General features: G+C 49.4%; 1 protein-coding gene across 3 annotated transcripts; it reads right to left on the minus strand.

Moving 5' to 3' along the window:
* Positions 1-885: 885 nt before the first annotated feature.
* On the minus strand, positions 886-16835 carry LOC128842817 (BTB/POZ domain-containing protein KCTD12-like). Of its 3 annotated transcripts, none has more exons than XM_054039015.1 (2): positions 16699-16835; positions 886-11368 (listed from the first exon to the last, which is right to left on the minus strand). In XM_054039015.1, the coding sequence occupies exon 2, from the start codon at positions 11342-11344 to the stop codon at positions 10466-10468; it is 879 nt and encodes a 292-aa protein (XP_053894990.1). In that variant the 5' UTR covers positions 11345-11368; positions 16699-16835; the 3' UTR covers positions 886-10465. The 3 variants fall into 3 exon arrangements, with proteins under 3 accessions (XP_053894990.1, XP_053894988.1, XP_053894989.1); XM_054039013.1 differs by lacking the exon at positions 16699-16835 and adding an exon at positions 16576-16667; XM_054039014.1 differs by lacking the exon at positions 16699-16835 and adding an exon at positions 16118-16556.
* Between the last annotated feature and the right edge of the window lie 2490 nt (positions 16836-19325).

Here is a 19325-nt window from a genome sequence, read left to right on the forward strand (position 1 = left end):
TTCACTAGGCCAGTTGTTCTCAACCTATTTACCATTGTGGGCAGCATATGTGACTGTCTGTGTGTTATGTGGACCACATCCACACAACATATACACACCACCTGTATGGCCCTGGGTCATTGTGATATTTAGTGTGCGCGTGCACTGAGTTAATCCAATGGCAGGATTGTCAGGAAAGGCACCAAGGAAGGAGGAGGTGGAGCCAGATCTACCCATCTCAGCAAACACTTGAGATACAATGCAAGAGCTACCTGCTGGACCTGACAAGGAGGGATTGTAGGGAGGGGAAATCAAAGGAGTCAGGAAGATTTAGAAGACAAGGTTTTGAGCTAAGGAGACCCCAGAGCCTGCTGGGGGCCAGGGGCTGGGGAAACAACCTACCAGGGCCCCCTCAGGAGGATGGTTAGACTATGTAAAAGACAGGCATGTAGGTATTTTAAAATCCTTTCCCTCTTAGACTATGCTTTGTTTCCATGCTAAGTGAGAAGGGGTGCAAGGTGCAGCTAGCCCAGATAATGTGACAGTGTGCACCCAGAAATGGGTCTGATCCAGAACCCCAGATGCAACCCTCCACCCCAGATCTTTAGGAAAGGCAGAGCCACTAAAACTACAAAGAGAAAAATAACAATGGAATGCGCAGTACAGGCAGCCAACCTACCTCTTCAAACTGCACAATTCCATGCTGCAGCCTTCCTCTCTTCCTAGGTCATTTATTGCCCCTCTTATATTAAGCATCATTTTGTAGACCAGAGGTAGGCAACCTATGGCCCATGTGCCGAAGGTGGCATGCGAGCTGATTTTCAGTGGCACTCACACTGCCTGGGTCCTGGCCACTGGTCCGGGGGGCTCTGCATTTTAATTTAATTTTAAATGAAGCTTCTTAAACATTTTAAAAACCTTATTTACTTTACATACAACAATAGTTTAGTTATATATTACAGACTTATAAAAAGAGACCTTCTAAAAACGTTAAAATGTATTACTGGCATGCGAAACCTTAAATCAGAGTGAATAAATGAAGACTCGGCACACCACTTCTGAAAGGTTGCCGACCCCTGTTGTAGATGGTTTATCAGTGGTAAACGGCAGACACCAACAAACACTCTCACCAGGAAAAAGAACAAGAAATGCGCTGGACAGAGCATTTAAAAGAATTGTTGAACAGGGATTCCACCTAAAGAGGAAGCAAACATCCAGGAAGCAGAAGAAGATCTTGATATCAACACAGACATCCCAACTAAGGAAGAGATCATTCAAGCCATCAACTGCTTAAAAAATGGGAAAGCTTCTGGGAAGCATAACTTGAATGCAGAATTGTTCAAAGTAAATCCTAAATTAGCAGCGTCTATCCTGGCCCCTCTATTCACATCAGTTGGGGAAAGGGAAAAAGTGTCACATGAGTGGACCAATGGGGTTATAGTGAAGATATCAAAGAAAGGAACTCTCAGTGATAGTAATAACTGGCGTGGTATCACACTTTTATCTGTGCCAAGCAAAGCATTGTGTAAGATCATAGTCCAGCGTATATCAGAGGCAGTTGATAGTGTTCTCAGAAAAGAGCAAGCTGGTTTTCGGAAAGGGCGTGGATGGACAGACCAGACTCTATGAAACATAATAGAACAGTGTTTATGTAGAGTTGCCATTGCCATTCTAAATTTCATAGACTTTGAGAAGGCTTTAGATAGCATTCACAGGACGAGCCTATGGCGCATTCTGTGGGCATATGGAATTCCTTTCTGTATAATCAACGTCATCAAAAGCTTCTATTTCAACTTTACATACAGTGTTGATCACAGTGAGCTCAGTACAGGAGTACGTTAGGGGTGTGTCATGTCTGCAATCATCTTCAACATTGTCATTGACTGGGTAATGCGGCGTACAACAGAAGACATGCCAAGAGACATTAAATGGATACTCTTCTCATCCCTTAAAGACCTGGACTTCGTAGATGATGTCGCTCTCCTATCACATACCCAACACCTGTAATTTGAAGTCTTTAAACCATGATGTGAGGACTTCGGTAACTCAGCCTGAGGTTATGGGGTCTATTACAGGAGTGGCTGGGTGAAGTTCTGTAGCCTGCAAGGTGCAGGAGGTCAGACTAGATGATCATGATGGCCCCTTCTGGCCTTACAGTCTATGTGTCTGTGAGACTGAAAGGGCCTTCCTGAGTCATCACCCCCAGCTCCAGCAGACAGACTCCTGGCCAGGAGCTTATCAAGCTCCATCTTAACACTAGTTAGGTTGTTTGCCCCACTCCTTCTGCTGGGCAGCTGTTGCAGAAACTCCCTCCTCTGATGGCTAGAAACCTTCTCATCTGCTGCCTACATTTATTCCTGGCCAGTTGATCCCCACTTGTTCTCGTGTCAACATTGTCCTTTAGCCTCCACAGCTCTTCTCCCCCCCCTGACGTATTTATGGAGCGCAATCACATGCCCTCTGAGCCTTCATTTGGCTAGGGTAAACAAGCCCAGCTCTTTCACTCTTCTCTTGTAAGACAGGCCCTCCATGCCCCTCCTCATCTTAGGACCCTTCTCGGCACCTGTCCCGGCTCCTTTAAGGCATCTCTCAAGTTGGGCACCTGAAAATGGAGACATTCAGACTCACTAGTCGCTTTGGAAACCCTCGAGCTCCCTTTGAAAATGGCCCTCACAGTTTATAACACATTTCTGCCTATTATTAATGTCCATTTGTCCATTCCGTTGCTCAGAAGATACCTCTGCTGCACAGCCCTGGGGAGAATGCATCATATTTCCTGGACAATAGCGCGTGTGTGTTTCTAGGCACTGCACATGCAGCCTGTAAGGCACTCGGTGGTGATCAGGGCTTCTGAGAGGCCTATTTCTTCTTCTCCGGTTATCTAATCACCCGAGTTCACTCTTACAATCATTACGGCCCTACAGGCTGCATGTGCAGTGCCTAGAAACACACACGCGCTATCACAGGGGTGCCCAGGAGGCCACCTGTGGCCACTAAGGTTCTAAACTGTGGCCCTTGAAGGTGACTGTGAGGAACACAAAGTGTGTTTGATGATGAACTGAAACTGTGTCCTTGAACTGCCCTCCTTCCCCACCCCCCCTTTCCGGGGGTTTTAAACTGGCATGTTTCAATCCGGTCTGTCACCATGGGAAGGGAGATGGGGCACCACTTCCCCAACTGCCCCCCTGCTTCCCCTGCACCCCCAAGAGCAGCTCTCCTGGGAGTAAGGAGTGTTCATAGAGTCCCAGATCCATAGACTTTAAGGCCAGACAGGACCATTAGATCATTGAGGCTGACCTCCTGTATAGCACTGACCTGTCCATTTCACCCAGTTACTTCTGCACTGAGCTCGGTGACTCATGTTTGGCTAAAGCATCTTCCAAAACCACATCTGGCTTGATCTGAAGACATCAAGAGATGGAGAATCCAGCACTCCCCTGGGTAGTTTATCCCAATGGGCAGTCAGTCACCCTCACCGTTACAAATTTGTGCCATATTTCTCATTTGAATTTGGCTGGAGTCAGCTTCCAGCCATTGGTTCTTGTTCTGCCTTTCTCTTCTGGCCCCACTAAAGTGTTTTTGGTTCTGCAAATTTTTCCCCCATTAAGGAACTTATACACTGTAATCAAGGCCTCTCTTGACCTTCGTTTTGATAAGCTAACCAGATTGAAGTTTAGTTTCTCACTGCAAGACATTTTCTCCAGCCCTTGAATAATTTCTGTGGCTCTTCTCTGTGCCCTCTCCAATTTTTCAACATCCTTTTGAACCTCCCTCCTCCTGTTTATACATCCAAGGATCTCATTAGGCCTTTTTGTGCTGAGCAGTTGCTGTGACTTCCCTCCTGCAGCTACTCAGCAGCGCCCCCGCTGGCTGCCTGCTGTCTCACGGCAGAGGGAGGAGAAAGCTGCTCTGGTTGGTCCATTGCCTGTTTCACTGGCTGGCTGTGGGAGCCCCAGGTAGGGTATGGGTTGGAGCTCGACTGGCTGTGCCTGCAGCTAGGGAAACAGTGAAAGCGTTGATTGTGGCCCCTTGACATTTCTGAGATAATACGTTCATCCCTGAGGTGGGAAGGTCAGACATCATTGCCCTGGAGCTGCATTTCCAGCATAATGACTATAACTGTAGCGAACGATGTAACCCTTATAGAAAAACAATTGATAAAAATCTAAGCACTAGAACACACGGAAAGAACTAGTTATGATAATGTACATAAATATGACCATTACTATACTTAGAGGGGGTTGTTGGCTTTGTAAATGGCTCCATTTTGTCATGCAGCAACCTTAATTTTAAATCAACAAAGATTTTGTCAGGAATGTCCAAACTTTTTTTGTTGTTGTAAGAAATGATAAATCTCATGCACTGCATTAATAATGTCAATCTCCTACATCCACATATATGCCGGTAGAGGTTTATATGCTGAAAAGAGAGAGCGGAGCATTAGAAGTTTTATGTGTATGTCTTTATCACTAAAATATTTATACATCTATAGGTACTTGATTGAAAGCCCATTGCAGTGAATAGAGTTCATGGAAGATAGGTTCATCAATAGCTAAGATGTTCAGGGACACCACACCATGCTCTGGGTGTCCCTAAACCTGTCACTGCCAGAAGCTGGGACTGGATGACGGGGATTTATCACTCGATAATTGCCCTGTTCTGTTCATTCCCTCTGAAGCATTGTGCCCGGGCCACTGTCAGACGACAGGATACTGGGCTAGATGGACTTTTGGTCTGACCCTGTATGGCCATTCTTATGTTCTCATAGTCATTCCATTTAAATCAATGGGCTTTGTATCAGGCCCTTAACGCATAAGGTTTTCTATAGTGCCAAAATGCCAGGAGTCTGTAGAAGAGCTTTATGGCCTGGTCACATAGCATTTTCTATGGTACCAGGCTCCTAGAAACTCACACTGAGGAGCTCCCCACATGTACATATCCAGGTGCAACGGAGGAACATTTCTCTCCTGCAGACACCTAAGATACGCAGGGGAGGAACTGCTACTGAGCATCTAGGAGGAGGATGGTAGGATGATAGATCCTTGTGGTCTTGGGCAAGCTTCAATCCAGTCTGTCACTGTGGGAAGGGAGATAGGGCACCACTTCCCACCCGGAGGTGCCTGCCTGGTATGTAGAGGGATTGCAAAGCCCTACAGATCCTTTGGGATGTGAGGTGCTGCAGCAATTACTATGATAACACCCAGCAAGTAGACAGAGAGGCATGCAAGCGTTAGAAGACTGAGAACAAGTATGACTGTTTAGCACCTCCTCCCCCGCAGCTCCTACTTCTACCTCCTTCAAGCTGTACCAGACCTACTGCCACCTCCCCTCTCACAGCCCAAACCCATCTCTAGCCTCCTACTCCCTGTCTGCAAGCTCTCTGCCAAAAGCTCGATCTCCCTGCTTGATCCTCCCCTCCCCTGGCCTTGACCTGTCTCCTCTCACTGGCTTCTGAGCTGAGGGAGGAGTCAGGAACTGGCGGGGGAGGCAGGGGAGGTTAGGAGAGGCCAAGCAGGGTGTGCCTGGGATTGAAACCCAACCCTGCCTTACTATGCTCAGAGACCTCCTACCACAGTGCCCCCTCTGGCTGCCCTAAAATTCAGGACATCGCCCACTTCCCAGGTGTGTCTCTATGTTTCAAATCTCATGACCAAGTTCAGAAGGGGATCCTGCTGCCATGAGCAGAGCTCTCTCTGGAGACTAGCACCACGGGGGGGTGCCCCGGAAGGGAGGGGGAAGGGAGGTGCTGGTTTAGGAAAATAACCCTTTGATTGTTATTTTTTTCATTGTCACCCAATTAAAATGACTGGCCCCTCCTGCGGAAGTTGGATCTCTAGCTGCCCTTAGTCCTCAGGCACCGAACACCTCCCCTGTCTGTCATCGCAGGAGCCTTCTCAGCAAAATATCTGAGCTCTATGTCCACACTCTCCCCTCCACTCGTAGGCTAGGAAAGCATCATTCTGGGTCTGTCTGCATCAAGTGTGCATTAGTCTTTATCACCAGGCCACTTTCCACCTTGCACAGGTCACGCTCTAATGGGGAAAGGCTCACCTTGCAATTATTAAAGCTTCTTGCACTCATTATGTTCCCATAAGCCAATGAGACAACAGTACTAACAAGGGGTGAGCATGGGTATTTGTATCTGAGTTCTTTACATGCTGCATTAATGGCTCAGGGAGTCATTGAGAGAGATGGGGTTCAAAATGACAAGAGATAATAATACTACCTCGATCTTGTCCTCGGTAGATCTCAAAGTACTTTATAAAGGAGGTCAGTATCATTGACCTCATTTTACACGGGGGGGGGGAAACCGAGGCACAGAGTGGTGACGTGACTTTCCGAAGGCCACCCAGCAAAACAATGGCAAAGCCAGAAATAGAATCCAGTTTGAACCAATAAAGGCACACATTTTTAACAGCAAGAATAATGAACCAATGGAACAACATACCAAGGGCGAACAGAGCTGGTCAGAAAACTTTTTTCCATTGACACTGAAGTCTTTCACAGAAACATATCAGTGTCAACAAATATTTAGTCGGGAAGATATCTCAGGTTCAGGTTGGAATTACAGGTCAAAACAAGAGAGAAAGACCCACTCCAGAATAACCTGGTGCTTAGGGCTCTCACCTGGGATGTGGGAGACCCAAGAACTTGAACTTGGGTGTCCCACATCCAAGCTGAATACCCTAATCACTAGGCTATTGGAGGATAGAGCTCGCTTTCACTCTCATTTTTGGCAAAACATTTCAAAAGGTCTCAGTTTTGGTGTGCATGAAAACAAATGTCAACAAATGTCATAATTTTACACAAAATGGAACTGCTGTTTCCCAGCTAGCTCGAGTGGTGGATTCTCCATCACTGGCTGTTTTAAAATCAAGATTGGAGGTTTTTCTAAAATATCTGCTCTAGTTCAAACAGGAATTAATATAAAGAAGGCCCATGGCCTGTGCTAGGCAACAAGTCAGTCTATATGATCACAGACATGGTCCCTTCTGTCCGTATACTCTATGAACCCAGGTCTCCAAGGCTCTGTTAACATGCTGCCTTCCTATGAAGCTATGTCCTTCTCCTGGTATTTCACTTCCTGGTTGGTGGAACTATCAGGAGACCAGAATTCATTTTGCTTTGGCTCCAAAAGACCTTATTGGGCAGGGGAGGGGAAAGCACATGAAAAAAATAAGCAAACATGTCTAGATGAGTTTTTCCAGGTTCCTCTGAAACAGCTGGCTTTGCCAGGCCATCCACTAAATATTTAAAACACTGCACCGAAATGCAGGCACAAACCCTGTTAAAGCAGAATTGTCAATAAAACATTCATTCTGTGTGTTTTTTTTTAATTACCTCTTGCCTCTATGTCTTTTCTCCTTAGCTGATGAATACTGAACGCATCTTCACATCTTACTTTCATCTTTTACTTTGCTGTTAAGTCTTTGCACTTTGCTGAGCTTAGCCAACTGAATTTGCTCACTAAGAATTTAATGAAAGATGAGAATGTTGCAATGGATTTTCTGAATTCTGCTCTGGAATTTAACAGAGAGCTACTTACTTTCTGTAGTATCATTCAAAAAGCCTATAGAAGGATCCCATTCTGTGTTACATCCTATAGGCTTGTATGTAGAGCCATTTTTATCAACCTTATGGGTTTTCAAACATGCCCATCTCCTGTTGAAAGTCTCACTCTTCATCCCCATGAAATTCTGTGGGAAGTCTACATAAGGGTTAGATTAGCCAGTTCCACCTTACGGTTCTCTGCACTAGTAAGATTCTACTGTTTGAATTGAAATATTTTCAGTGGCGCAGTTTTTCCATTGGAAAATGCTACTTTGTTGAAATCAAAATGTTTCATGGGAACTTGTCAATTCTGAGGAAATTTTTGACATAAAAGTTGCAAAATGATTCCAAATGGAGTCTTTTATTTTGTTTTGACATTCTCACTTGGTCTAGTATGTTGTAATATTAATTTTAATATGACACATTCAATATTTCATTATAGAATAATGTTTCACCATTGTTGAAATGTTTCATTTTAATGCAGTCATTTCAATGCTTCCAGGCTGAAATATTATGGAATATTCTTTCCATGAAAAAATTGGAGATTTTGACTTTTGGGGGACAAAAACAAACACCAACTATGTTGGTATTTCCCACGGGATGGAAATTCCATTTTCTGATCAGCTCCCGTCACCAGTGCTCTAGAAGAATGTTAAAATATTACAAAAGCAAACAAACATGACATATCTCTATTAATTTTGATCTTGTGCCCCCACCCCTGCACATGGCCCCATCCCTCCCTTCCCCACACCGCACACAAACCCTTTTGATTCTGAGATTTTTTTCTAAACAAACAGAGCTTAAAAGTAGATGACTGTGTTCCCCTAAGCACAATTCTGGAATCATGAAGCGCTCACCATTTTAAAAACAATTCTCATAGCTCCCCTTCTTCAATGAGTTTTCAGGAGGGAGAAGATTTTGTTGTTATTTTTGCCCCAAATCCCTACTCTTTTTCTTCTTTCTAGAACATTTCTCAGTCGTCCCCCCGCCCCCCGACTCTTAAGAAAGTACTAGTAGTCCCCCAAGATCTGCACCCACACCAGTATCCATGTAGTGTGATTATCTGACCCATACACCACATAAATTCAACTAGCAGCAGCTGCCCTGAATAGCAGGGTGGACTGCAGGTCTGGTGTCTTGGCAGAGTTGTGTGGGAGCCCAGGACTGGACTAGCAAGGAACAGGGACTGTGGATCAGGATTGAAGGGCAGTGGTAGAGCTGCCTGGGGAAAGCCAGGACTGAACTTCAGGACTGAGGTGCTCTGGCAGAGCCGCGTGAGGACTGCAATCACAACGGGTGCTTCAGGCATTAAGCACATTAGCAGAAGCTTGCACAGTGCCTGCCTGCACAAGGTTGGATCCATAGCCTGTTTTCTGGCAGTCAGTGGGAGAATTTCCATTGACTGAATGCCTCAGTCCAGAGCCATTGGTATCTCTCTCATGAGCAGTAACACTCATTCCTGGTAATAGTTTAACAAGAGCAGTAACACTCATTCCTGGTAATAGTTTAACAAGTGCAGTTGCAGAGAGGGGGAGGTTCAAAGAGGAGGAGAATGGGGTTGGAGCAAAACTTAAGGGAAGAGGCCAGGTAGGAAGGGAACTCTCTAATTGCAGAGATCTTCAATATCTGCATTCAAAGGAGAAAAAAAAATGCCCCAGAAAACAGACCTCCATCAAATGCCTTTTGCGTGGCTGATTCTTTTACTCTAAAATCCCTGCACTCTAGACAAGAATCGTTCCCAGCTCCATGTGCTTTCAGTCAAAAAGGGGCACTGGCTTTTCTGCCTTTCACCTCAGCCCATTAACACAAAAGCAGGTCTTTTTTGTTCCTTTATTACATGTGGCCCAGGCATGGTAAAGCAGCAGCCAGCCAGCCTCAGGCCCGCGAACAGAGAACGGAGTGCCACAATTAGAAAGAGACCTAGCGAGAGGTTACCAATGAAGTGGCAAAGATTCCCCCCCCCCCCGCTCCTTTTTAGTTAAGATTCTCTTTAATCTATAAATATATACTCGTAGCTGTGGGCAAACCAGAATGTCATTCACTGTAGCAATCAAAGCCGGTCCTCCTGGAGTCTGATTACCTTCTTCCTACTCTAAGTGACAGAATGATGAAGGTAAATTTGACACTGACATCAAACAGTCCTAAAGGTCTATTATACACCCCATTGTGTGAAAATACCAGATAGGCCTTCCCCCCCACCCCGTCCTACCCCAGGTATATACACAGGGGTGTGTGTGTCTCTCTCTATTAGCCCATATCAAAGAATCAAGAAGCATCTCAGTTAGGATAGCGAAAATGTTTTGAATCCAGAGCTGCAAACATGTGCGGCACGTCTCTATCTCTCTAACCTTTCCAAGCACTGGCAGTCTAAATGCTAAGCTGCTTACATAGGCTATTGGCAATATATCTACAGTATCAGGATCTCTTTCCCCTTTGCTCCCTCCACCAGCCATAACATGGAACCGAGATTCCCCTTGCATGAGTTACCCAGCAAATCTGGTATAGCATACACAGCACATTCCCGGGTATACACATTGTGAGGCTGGGAATTGGTTCCGATTACAACCTGGCTGGAGCTCTGCTCAGCGTCTCTTCACTTGTTAATTCTGGTGAGCTTATCCAGCAGCAAAAATCCCCAAGCAGTTCTCCCCCAACACAAAGATATTTCCCCCCCGCCTTCCCCTGTACAAGAACAGCCAAGTCCAGGATCCGGAGAGGGTTGGGAGCTACTGTTGGAAGTTGGAGAAGAGGGTTGGTGTTATTCAATAACCAGTACAAGAGGGAGCCAGAGAAGGTTCGACTTGGAAAAACAAATGTAAAGGAAGGAGGAAAAATACCAAGGTTCAAGGGTCTGATGTCTAAGTTCTACAGAAAACAGCCAGCACAGCAGGTGGGGAGGGAGAGTTGGCATTTGGTGTTTGTTTTTTGGTAACTGTCACTCACGGTAGAAAACATATTCGGTGTAAGAGGTCCAGATCTTGTCGTCTGTCTGGTCATGGGCAAAGGCGCAGGTGCCCGTGGAGTTGCACGCCACCATGTGGAAGCCGGCGTCGGCCAGTTTGTCAAAAGCTTGCTCCAGGAAGGTGAATTTGAGGTAGTACCTGGAGGTGTACCTCTCCGGAGGCCGGTCAGGGTCCCTGCTCTCGTTCAAGGTGTCCCCAAAGACTTCTTTGGCCAGCGAGGTCTTGCCGCACACCATGATCCGCGCTACCCTGCGGAACTTGGCATCCGTCTGGCTGTCCCTGCCCAGGGTGTAGGTGCCCCGATAGCCGATGGTGATGAAACCTGACCTTCGAATGTCTGGGCCAGCGCCGCCCCCGCTGGAGGCAAAGGAGCCCGCGGGGGCATTAGTCAGGGCAGCACTGGCAGAGGCAAGGTTGCGGGCCGTGTCCGCATTGGGAGACAGCTCCTCTGGGTCACTTTGGCATGGGTCATCCCCGATGGAGTTCTGCTTGCTGAGCTTTGGAGACAGCATCTTGACCAGCTCCGGTAGCTTGAAGTACTCGGCTTCCCGCTGCAGGCGGTTCCTCTCCGGGAAGTGCTCGGGTAGCACCAGCTGCTGGTCCCTCATGTAATCCAAGATGTAGCGGAAGAGGAAACCATCTCGGTCCACGAAGAAGCGGCCCTTGCTGTCCCGGGCCAAGGAGCGGATGTTCTTCTGAGTGAACATTTCCCAGAGCAGTGAGCCGGGCACACTGACCAAGGTGGGATGGCGTGTGATGTAGACCTGCCCACCCACATTGAGCTCAATGATCTCTGGGAAAAGGAAGTCATCACTGGGTTTGGCACAGCTCGCATTGTCCGCCAAGGCCATGGTGAGCCACCTCCTCCTTCCCACCTGCAAAAGCAAGCAACAGTCCACAGTGATGTTAAACTCACCAGGCAACGCAACACAGTTCTCTTATCAACACCAAGGCCTGCAGTCCTCACCCAGCTGAGCTACTTCAATGGGGTAGCTCAGGTGATTAAGCACTGCAGGATCAGGAACATGCTTAAGGTCCTGGCTGCCTGAACTCCACCTCTTTTCCCTTTGCCTCTGGGACCCTGAGGTCAGCTGGGCAATTTACTACAGTCCCTGGATCACAGCATCTGGGGCACGATAGGTGGGACATCTTGGCTTCCCTTCCATGGTCTGACAGGTTAGGGGGCCCAACCTGTTGACCTTCAAGACATATTCTAAGTCCGTCTAGTTCCTCCAGCTCCAGGGGTTATTGCGGTTTACTCCATGGGCAGGGAGTTTAGCATTTTTGCTAACATTAGTGAATTAAATTCTGTATTGTTTAAATAACAGGAACAATAGGAGTTGCCACACGCTGCATCTGATCTATGGCCCATTTGGCCCAGCACCAGGCAGTGGAAAATGCCAGCTGCTTCAGAGGAAGCCGTGAAACACCTATAAGGGTGCAATAATATACCCACGGGGTAGGGTTCCCCACAGCATCAGGCAATGAGTGGTTGGTTTGTGCCCTAATGCAGGAGGGCTGGTGGTGTTCCTTATAGATATTTATCCCAAGCAGTGTAACTGCTGCTGATGTGCCTTGGGCTCGTAGAAATAGCCAGTCCTTTTGGACTCCTCATTCTGCTCTGGGCCCAAAGAGGATATGATGGAGACATGATGACCAAATTCAGACTGGGTGGAAGATAGCACAACTCCACTGAAGTTCCTGCCAGGGCCGGCTCCAGGCACCAGCCTACCAAGCATGTGCTTGGGGCAGCACCTGGAGTGGGGCGGCGCTCAGGGTTTTTTTCGGGGAGAGCAGGGCCGCGGCTGGGCTCTCCGCCCTCCTCCCGGCCAGGGCCGGCTTTAAGCCAATTCAGCCGATTCGGCTGAATTGGGCCCCGCGCCTAAGAGGGCCCTGCAGCTGTCCACTCCACCCCCAGCTCACTTCCTCCTCCTCCCATCCCCTGAATGCTCCGCCCCCTGTTCCTCCCTCTCCCCCGCTTCCCGCGAATCAGATGTTCGCGGGAAGTCTGAAAAGGGGCAGGTGGCGGCAGCAACAGGTAAGGGGGGACGCGAGGAGGGCTCCTGGGAGGCGCGGCGTGGCCCTGTCCGGCCCTGGCCGAGTGGCCCCGGCCCCGGCGGCTCTGGCTCCAGCCCGGCACGGGCCCCGGGGCACCGGCCCCGGCCGAGCGCGCCGGCCCGGCCCCGGCGCTGACCGAGCACCCCCGGCCCCGGCCCGAGCGGCTCTGGCTCTGGCCCAGCTCGGGCCCCGGGGCAGCGGCCCCAGTTCCGGCCGAGCACCCCCAGCACAACCCCATGGCTCTGGCCCCGGCCGAGCACCCCCGGCCCTGGCTTGGGCCCCGGGGCGCCGGCCCGGCCCCGGCCCGAACACCTCAGGCCCCGTCCCCGGCGGCTCTGGCTCAGGTCCCGGGGCGCCGGCCCCGGCCCCAGCCGAGCGGTGCCGGCCGAGCACCCCCGGCCCGGCTCCCACGGCTCCGGCCCCGGCCGAGCAGCCCCGGCCCAGCTCGGGCCCTGGGGCGCTGGCCCGAGCGGCCCCGGCCCGAGCCCCTCGGGCCCCGGCGGCTCTGGCTCGGGCCCGGGCTGAGCGACTCTGGCCAGGCCCCGGCGACTCCGGCCAGGCCCCGGCCCCAGCGGCTCCGGCCTGGACCCAAGCCCCGCGACCCCAGCCCGATCGGCAAGCCCCGCCCCCAGGAATCGGGCCCCGCTCTTGCTAAGGCCGGCCCTGCTCCCGGTGCTCCGGCTGGTCGGGGAGAGCGGGGCCGCGGCCGGGCTCTCCGCCCTCCTCCCGGCGCTCCGGCCGGTCGGGGAGAGCAGGGCCGCGGCTGGGCTCTCCGCCTTCCTCCCGGCGCTCCAGCCGGTCGGGGAGAGCAGGGCCCTGGCTGGGCTCGCCACCCTCCCCACGGCACTCCGGCTGCCGGGGAGAGTAGAGCCGCGGTGGGCTTGCCGCCCTCCCCCCGGCGCTCTGGCCGGCCGGGGAGAGCAGAGCTGCCCTCCTCCCGGCACTCCGGCTGGTCAGGGAGAGCAGGGCCGCGGCCAGGCTCTCTGCCCTCCTCCCGGCGCTCCAGCCGGTCGGGGAGAGCGGGGCCCCAGCCGGGCTTGCTGCCCTCCCCGCGGCACTCCGGCCAGCCGCTAAAGCTGTAAAGATTTAAGTGGATTTCCATATCAAACTGGATGACTTTTTTTTAAAAGTCCTGGCACCAAAACGCAGCATCCAAATACCCTGGAATGTTGCGGGGTGGGGGTGGGGGTGGTGAAATCTAAGTCTAGACCGAAATTTACCAGCAGACCTTAGAGATCTGATGATCAGCTCTGGCTGAACTATACTCATTACATGAGCTTGTGGAGAGCACAACCTTTGTGCCTCTCTATATTCTGGGACTGGCCTTAGGCTCTGCCCAGGCCCTGGGGTAAATTAAGAGGGATGCTCTAACCAATAGCAGCCGATTCATGAGTCCGAAAGAGCCATTGTGGCAGTCAAGAATAGACATAGCTCAGCAGCACTCTAGCAGTGCCTTGCCCTTACTCACACCCCCCAACTACAGGGGCTGCAAGGGGGTGTGACAGACAGCTGTCACTCTGGTCTTATGCTACCCCTGGAATTACCCTGTGTTGGGTATAATTCCCAGTGGCTACTTCTGCTGTCTGAATGGCTCCAAGAATGCTGCAAAAGGATTATAATGCAATAGACAGTTGGATCCTCCCCTCTCTGAAATGGGCCAAAGAAAACCCCTCGCTCTGTGGGCCCCCTCACTTTGGGAATCCAAATCAAGCTCTGAGATTGGCAGCGTGCTCCAGTCTCTAATTGTTTTCTAATAAAATTATGCCAAAAAATTGTTTAAAGTTCCTTTGGCTCCTCCATAGTGCGGAGCCCAGAGCCACAGCTCTTAGCCTGCTCTCCGACGGGCAAGGGGACCTCTGCAATAACACCTAGCTACGGTGAGAAAGGTGACCAGGTAAAAACAACCGGCCCCCTTTTACTTTCCAGATCTGTGCCCCTCGTGACTTTGAGTGACAGCTGCTGACTTTACTAACACCCACCAAAAGTTACTCCTCTTAGCCTCGCACAGCCAATGGAGCTACGAGAGAGTAAGCAGGAGTCTGCCTCGCATTTCATTCAGCAACAAAAACAAACCCTGCCAGCGGAGTGCCAATTAAAGACTCTTTATTACAGGCGATGGCAGCAGCGGCAGAAGGAGCACAGCTGGATTCCTACTGCACAGCTGGAGCTTGCAGCGATGGCATGCCAAAATAATACACTTTTGATTTGTAAAGTGAGCACATTTGCTATGGAAGTTACAGAGACTTTAGGGGCCAAATCCTGCTCTCAGACCAATGTAAATCCTGTGAGGCAATGGAGCTCCTCTGCATTAACACGGCTGTGGTAGAAAGCAGAGTTTGGCCCTTTTTACAGTCACTTTGCTGATTGCAACCACACTGTAACAGTTTGATCCCAAGCTCCCTGAAGTCAATGGAACTACACTGATTTACACCACCTGAGGGTTTGGCCCCCACTGACTTCAATCGGCTTAGGAGCAAGCCTTAAGAAGATGCTTTTCAATTAGAAGCGGTCAGACAAGTACAAAATCCAGAGCATCCCAGCCCCACTCCAGGATCGAGATGTTTGGAAAACAGGGGAAGGGGGAAGAAAAAAAAAAAAAAAAAAAAAAAGCTCCTTTAATCACAAGTGAGAAATCCCTTTAATAGCTGCTTTCCAGCCTAATCAGAAACTTGACCCGCAGGCTTCTAGCCCTGGCCAGGTCACTCCAGTTCCTCTTTTTGCCAGGGAGAGAGGAGAGCATTAGTTAATGCCTTTACTAGTTTGTGCAATACATACATGTCTGGAGAGGAACGCATGCACCGCTGGAATCTATGGAATCTTTCCCTTCCCCCATAAGAACACTTCAAAACACTCTTGCCCTGGGCCCCCTATTCTGCTCCCACTGAACTCAACAGCAAAATCTTCTGAGTAGGATCAGGCCCGCCAGCAGCAATACACCTTCCTTAGCTCTGCTCCAGTGAGGCTGGCTGCGACTCCAGCCAAGTCCAGGCCACCCTGTCCTGAGCCCCATGCTCACCTGCCACAATGGCAGCAGGGAGAGGTGGCGCCCCGAAGAAGAAGGGACAACGCTGCTTTGACAACCAGGCTCTGTTCAGTGGCGGAACGTTTCCCTTTACACAGATGCAAAGTAACTTCGGTGCTGTGGAGCGTGAAAGACCCTGATTAGCGAGGACATGCGGTCCCAGCTCGGGGTCTTTTTATAAAGCGGCTGGCTGCCAGGGCTTTCAATTATTTAATAAGTATTTTTAAGGCGATCAGGCGGCTTACAAATGACCAATTAAGCTAACGGGGGAGCGATTCCCTGCTAAAGCAACACTCTCCCTTTGTTTGTAGGATAGATAGATAGATGGATAGATAACGTGCTTTGCTTGTGCTGGGGCTTGCCAGAGCTGAACTCCGGCACCTCTGGGCTTGGCAGTTCAGGGCCCCAGCAGCCCTGGGCTTGCTGCGTCAGTTATGAAAGTAAAAAAATTGCTTGAGCCCCGGCACCTCTTTCATTACAAATTAAGCTCGGGATAGCGAGACACTCATGCATTACAAATGACAACACAGAACTTGATCCCCACCTTTCCAGCTGCTCCCTTTCAAAGCGACAGTGGCCAAGGACCCAGCCAAAGCTGGCAAAGGGCAGAAGCAATGACAATGTCTTCGGGCTCTTTAGTATTTCTCCTGTTACGTGTCTTTCATTCCTCCGGGGACAGACAATCCCTCCTCGCCAGCGGGTCCCTCAAGCGAGCCTAGCACGGCAGCCTTGGTCTGCCCTCCAAAAAACAACCATCCATTCCCAGGCGAGAGAGACAAGAGGAAAGACACCCACGCGCACACAAAACCGACGTGCCGGGGAAAGGGCAACCTGCCGCCTTCAAAACGCTAGCCCCTGAGGGTGCTGTACATCAACATCCACTGGCAAGCTGTCCTGGAAATGAAACCAGCGAGCGCCTTCCTCTCTGACTGCAGCAGCTACTTAGCATTAGGGAAGCAATGCACTCAAAAGGGAAGGCAGAGAGATTAGGAGATCAGTTACCTTTTAATCTTTCACTGTAACCAGTGCAGTATGCCCTCCTAGCGCCTCTGTATTGTGGCTGCCCTCCCCTGCTCCAAGCCTCTCTTCCTCCCTGTCCTGCTCTCTCTCTCTCACACTGCTTACCTTTTTATTGCTAGGAAGCTGAGCGAACCCTCCTCCTCCCCTTTTACGACACACTCGCTTCACTCCCTGCCAGCATATTGCAAGAGCTGCATCCTGTACAGCTAGAGAGAGGGGGAGGAAGGGCAGCACGTGCAGTGTTATTCGCTCTCTTCGCTACTTTTATTTCCCGCAGGAATTGGAATGGACAAACTCTTGACGCTTGGACAGTGCAGGGCCACTGGATTCCAGCAGACCCTTTAGGATGCAGGATTTTCTATTACCGAGCAATTTCGTGTAGCAGGACAATACACAATAGGACAGCCGAGCTTCAGTGGTTACAATCTAGCCCTCACCAGGCAACCCAGGGGAATACAGTCCCCATTCAGGGCAGATGAGGTTTTTCAGGCACCCCACATCTGTCCCAGGGGACGTGCTGTTGGCAAGAGAAGAAAGGGAAAGGAGGGGTGTTTCTGGCAGTAACTCTCTCCAGGTGGAAGATTTCCATTTACATGTCATGTTGTATTAAAATATTTTGCGCACATACGGCGTGTCTGCGGGACATGGGAATAGAATGCACTGGCCCAGTTTCTGAGAGCACTCAGAGACGCACAGCCAATCAGCTTCCCAGCCTGGCTGAAAACACCCAACCCTATTATATTGCACATAGCTTCAGGCTGTGGAGTTAGCTGCATTTAAATTGTTCCAGGCTAAGATCTGGGCCACTCTGCAGGATGTTCGGCACCTATACAGGGCCTAGCATCTGAGGATTTCAAAGCCCCTTACAAAGATGGGTATTATTTTGCCCCTTGCCCAGATGAGGAAACCGAGGCCCAGAAAATGTTGGCTCAACCATGAGAATGGCTGAGCACCCTAAACTCAAGCTACTTTGTGCAGTAGATATCACTGTCCCCATTACACTGATAGAGAAACCTAGACACATTGATGAAATGTTAGACAGAGACACAGAGGCAGAAGCAAAGTCTTTTGACTCTCTATCCCTGTTCAAATCACCTCAGCCCATGCCAATTAAATAAACACTGCAATTCAGCTACTGATGTGTATTGTCTTTATTGAATTCCACAAGAGAAAATTTTTGGTGCTGCAGTTAAAGTCTATTTCTCACAGGCATCTAATACCAATCCTGGTGTGAAAGAATTAGGCCTGTAGTTATTATAGTGGCATATTTGTTAGAGCTGGTACAATAATGTGGGGGTGACTTGCAAAGAATAAATATACTTTTTAGTTGAATTTTCAAGGTTTTTGTCAAAAGACGGGGGGGGGGGGAGGAGGGAATCATGAGAAAGACATTAAAAATGTCCTGATTAAAAAAAAAATCTTTTAAAATTTGAAAAATGCCAAACCAGCTCTCGTATTTGTACTTCTCATTTTCCGTAAACACAGATCACATCAATCCAGCCACATAATAATAACTGGACACAGAGCAGAGAGCCTAGGTTAGGCTTTTGGTTTGGCAAAGGCTTGTCCATCAGATTTTGAAACAGCTTGAGATTCAGTTTCTACTTTCTCTAAAGCACCAAAGCTCTGAATTGGGCAGGTCAGTTCTCCACTTCTGGTTTTGCCCATTTCCAGGCAGTAATTTTGGTCAGATGTGCAGGAACTTTCTCCACCATATGTAATTTTCCCCTGGGAAGATACACTCCAGTGCCAGTAGCTGTGCTGTGTGCATGTGTCCAATGGATGAGCAATGCCATTAATGGGGTCTCTGGCTGTTTCTAAGAAATCAGTCCATAGCAATATTAATAGTGTCAGCCTTGCCATCACAAATCAAAGGCTCTCAGAAGCAATGCCTCTGGCACTGAATAGCAAACACAATGTTGCTAGGTGGGGAGAACCCACAGAATGAGACAGCATTAGCAGTAAAATTGGCTAGCAGATTGGGGTTGCATTGGTCCGTATCAGCATAGTTTGTTTCTTCACTTTTCATGGATTTCCAGGACCATGGGGATATCAGTCAGCAGTGTTGTTTACAGCCCCAAATTAGTGGGAGCTGCCTGAATTAATACCCCAAGACTTGGCAGACTCAGTGTTCAAGTACAGTAATTTCTCAGCTTTACTGATCACATCTGCACAACATGGGTATTTACATAGCATGAACTAAACTCCCAAAGTTCTGCCCAGCATGGACTGGGCCTGATGTAAAGGCTGGGACGGATTCTTTGGAATATAGCTCAACATTTTCAAAAGCACCTTAGGCTCCTAAGTGCTTAAGCCATTTTTGAAAATAGGATTTAGGCTTGGTGCTGGTGTGACCCCTGCTGGAATCCTGTGTCCAGTGCGGGTGCCCATCATTTGAAGAGAATGTTGATAAACTGGTTCAGAGAAGAACTACAACAACGATTAGAGGATTAGAAAACATCCCTTATAGGGATAGACTCAAAGAGCGCAATCTGTTTAGCTTAACAAAGAGAAGGGTAAGGGATGACTGGATTACAGTCTATAAATATCTACTTGGGGAATAATATTTAATAATGAGCTCTTCAATCCAATAATGAAAGGTCTAACACAGGGGTCGGCAACGTTTGGCACACGGCTTGCCAGGGTAAGCACCCTGGCGGGCCGGGCCAGTTTATTTACTTGCTGACGCGGCAGGTTCGGCCGATCGCAGCCCCCACTTGCCGCGGTTCGCT

Source organism: Malaclemys terrapin, chromosome 9 (genome assembly GCF_027887155.1).
Source record: "Malaclemys terrapin pileata isolate rMalTer1 chromosome 9, rMalTer1.hap1, whole genome shotgun sequence".
Lineage (NCBI taxonomy): Eukaryota > Metazoa > Chordata > Testudines > Emydidae > Malaclemys > Malaclemys terrapin.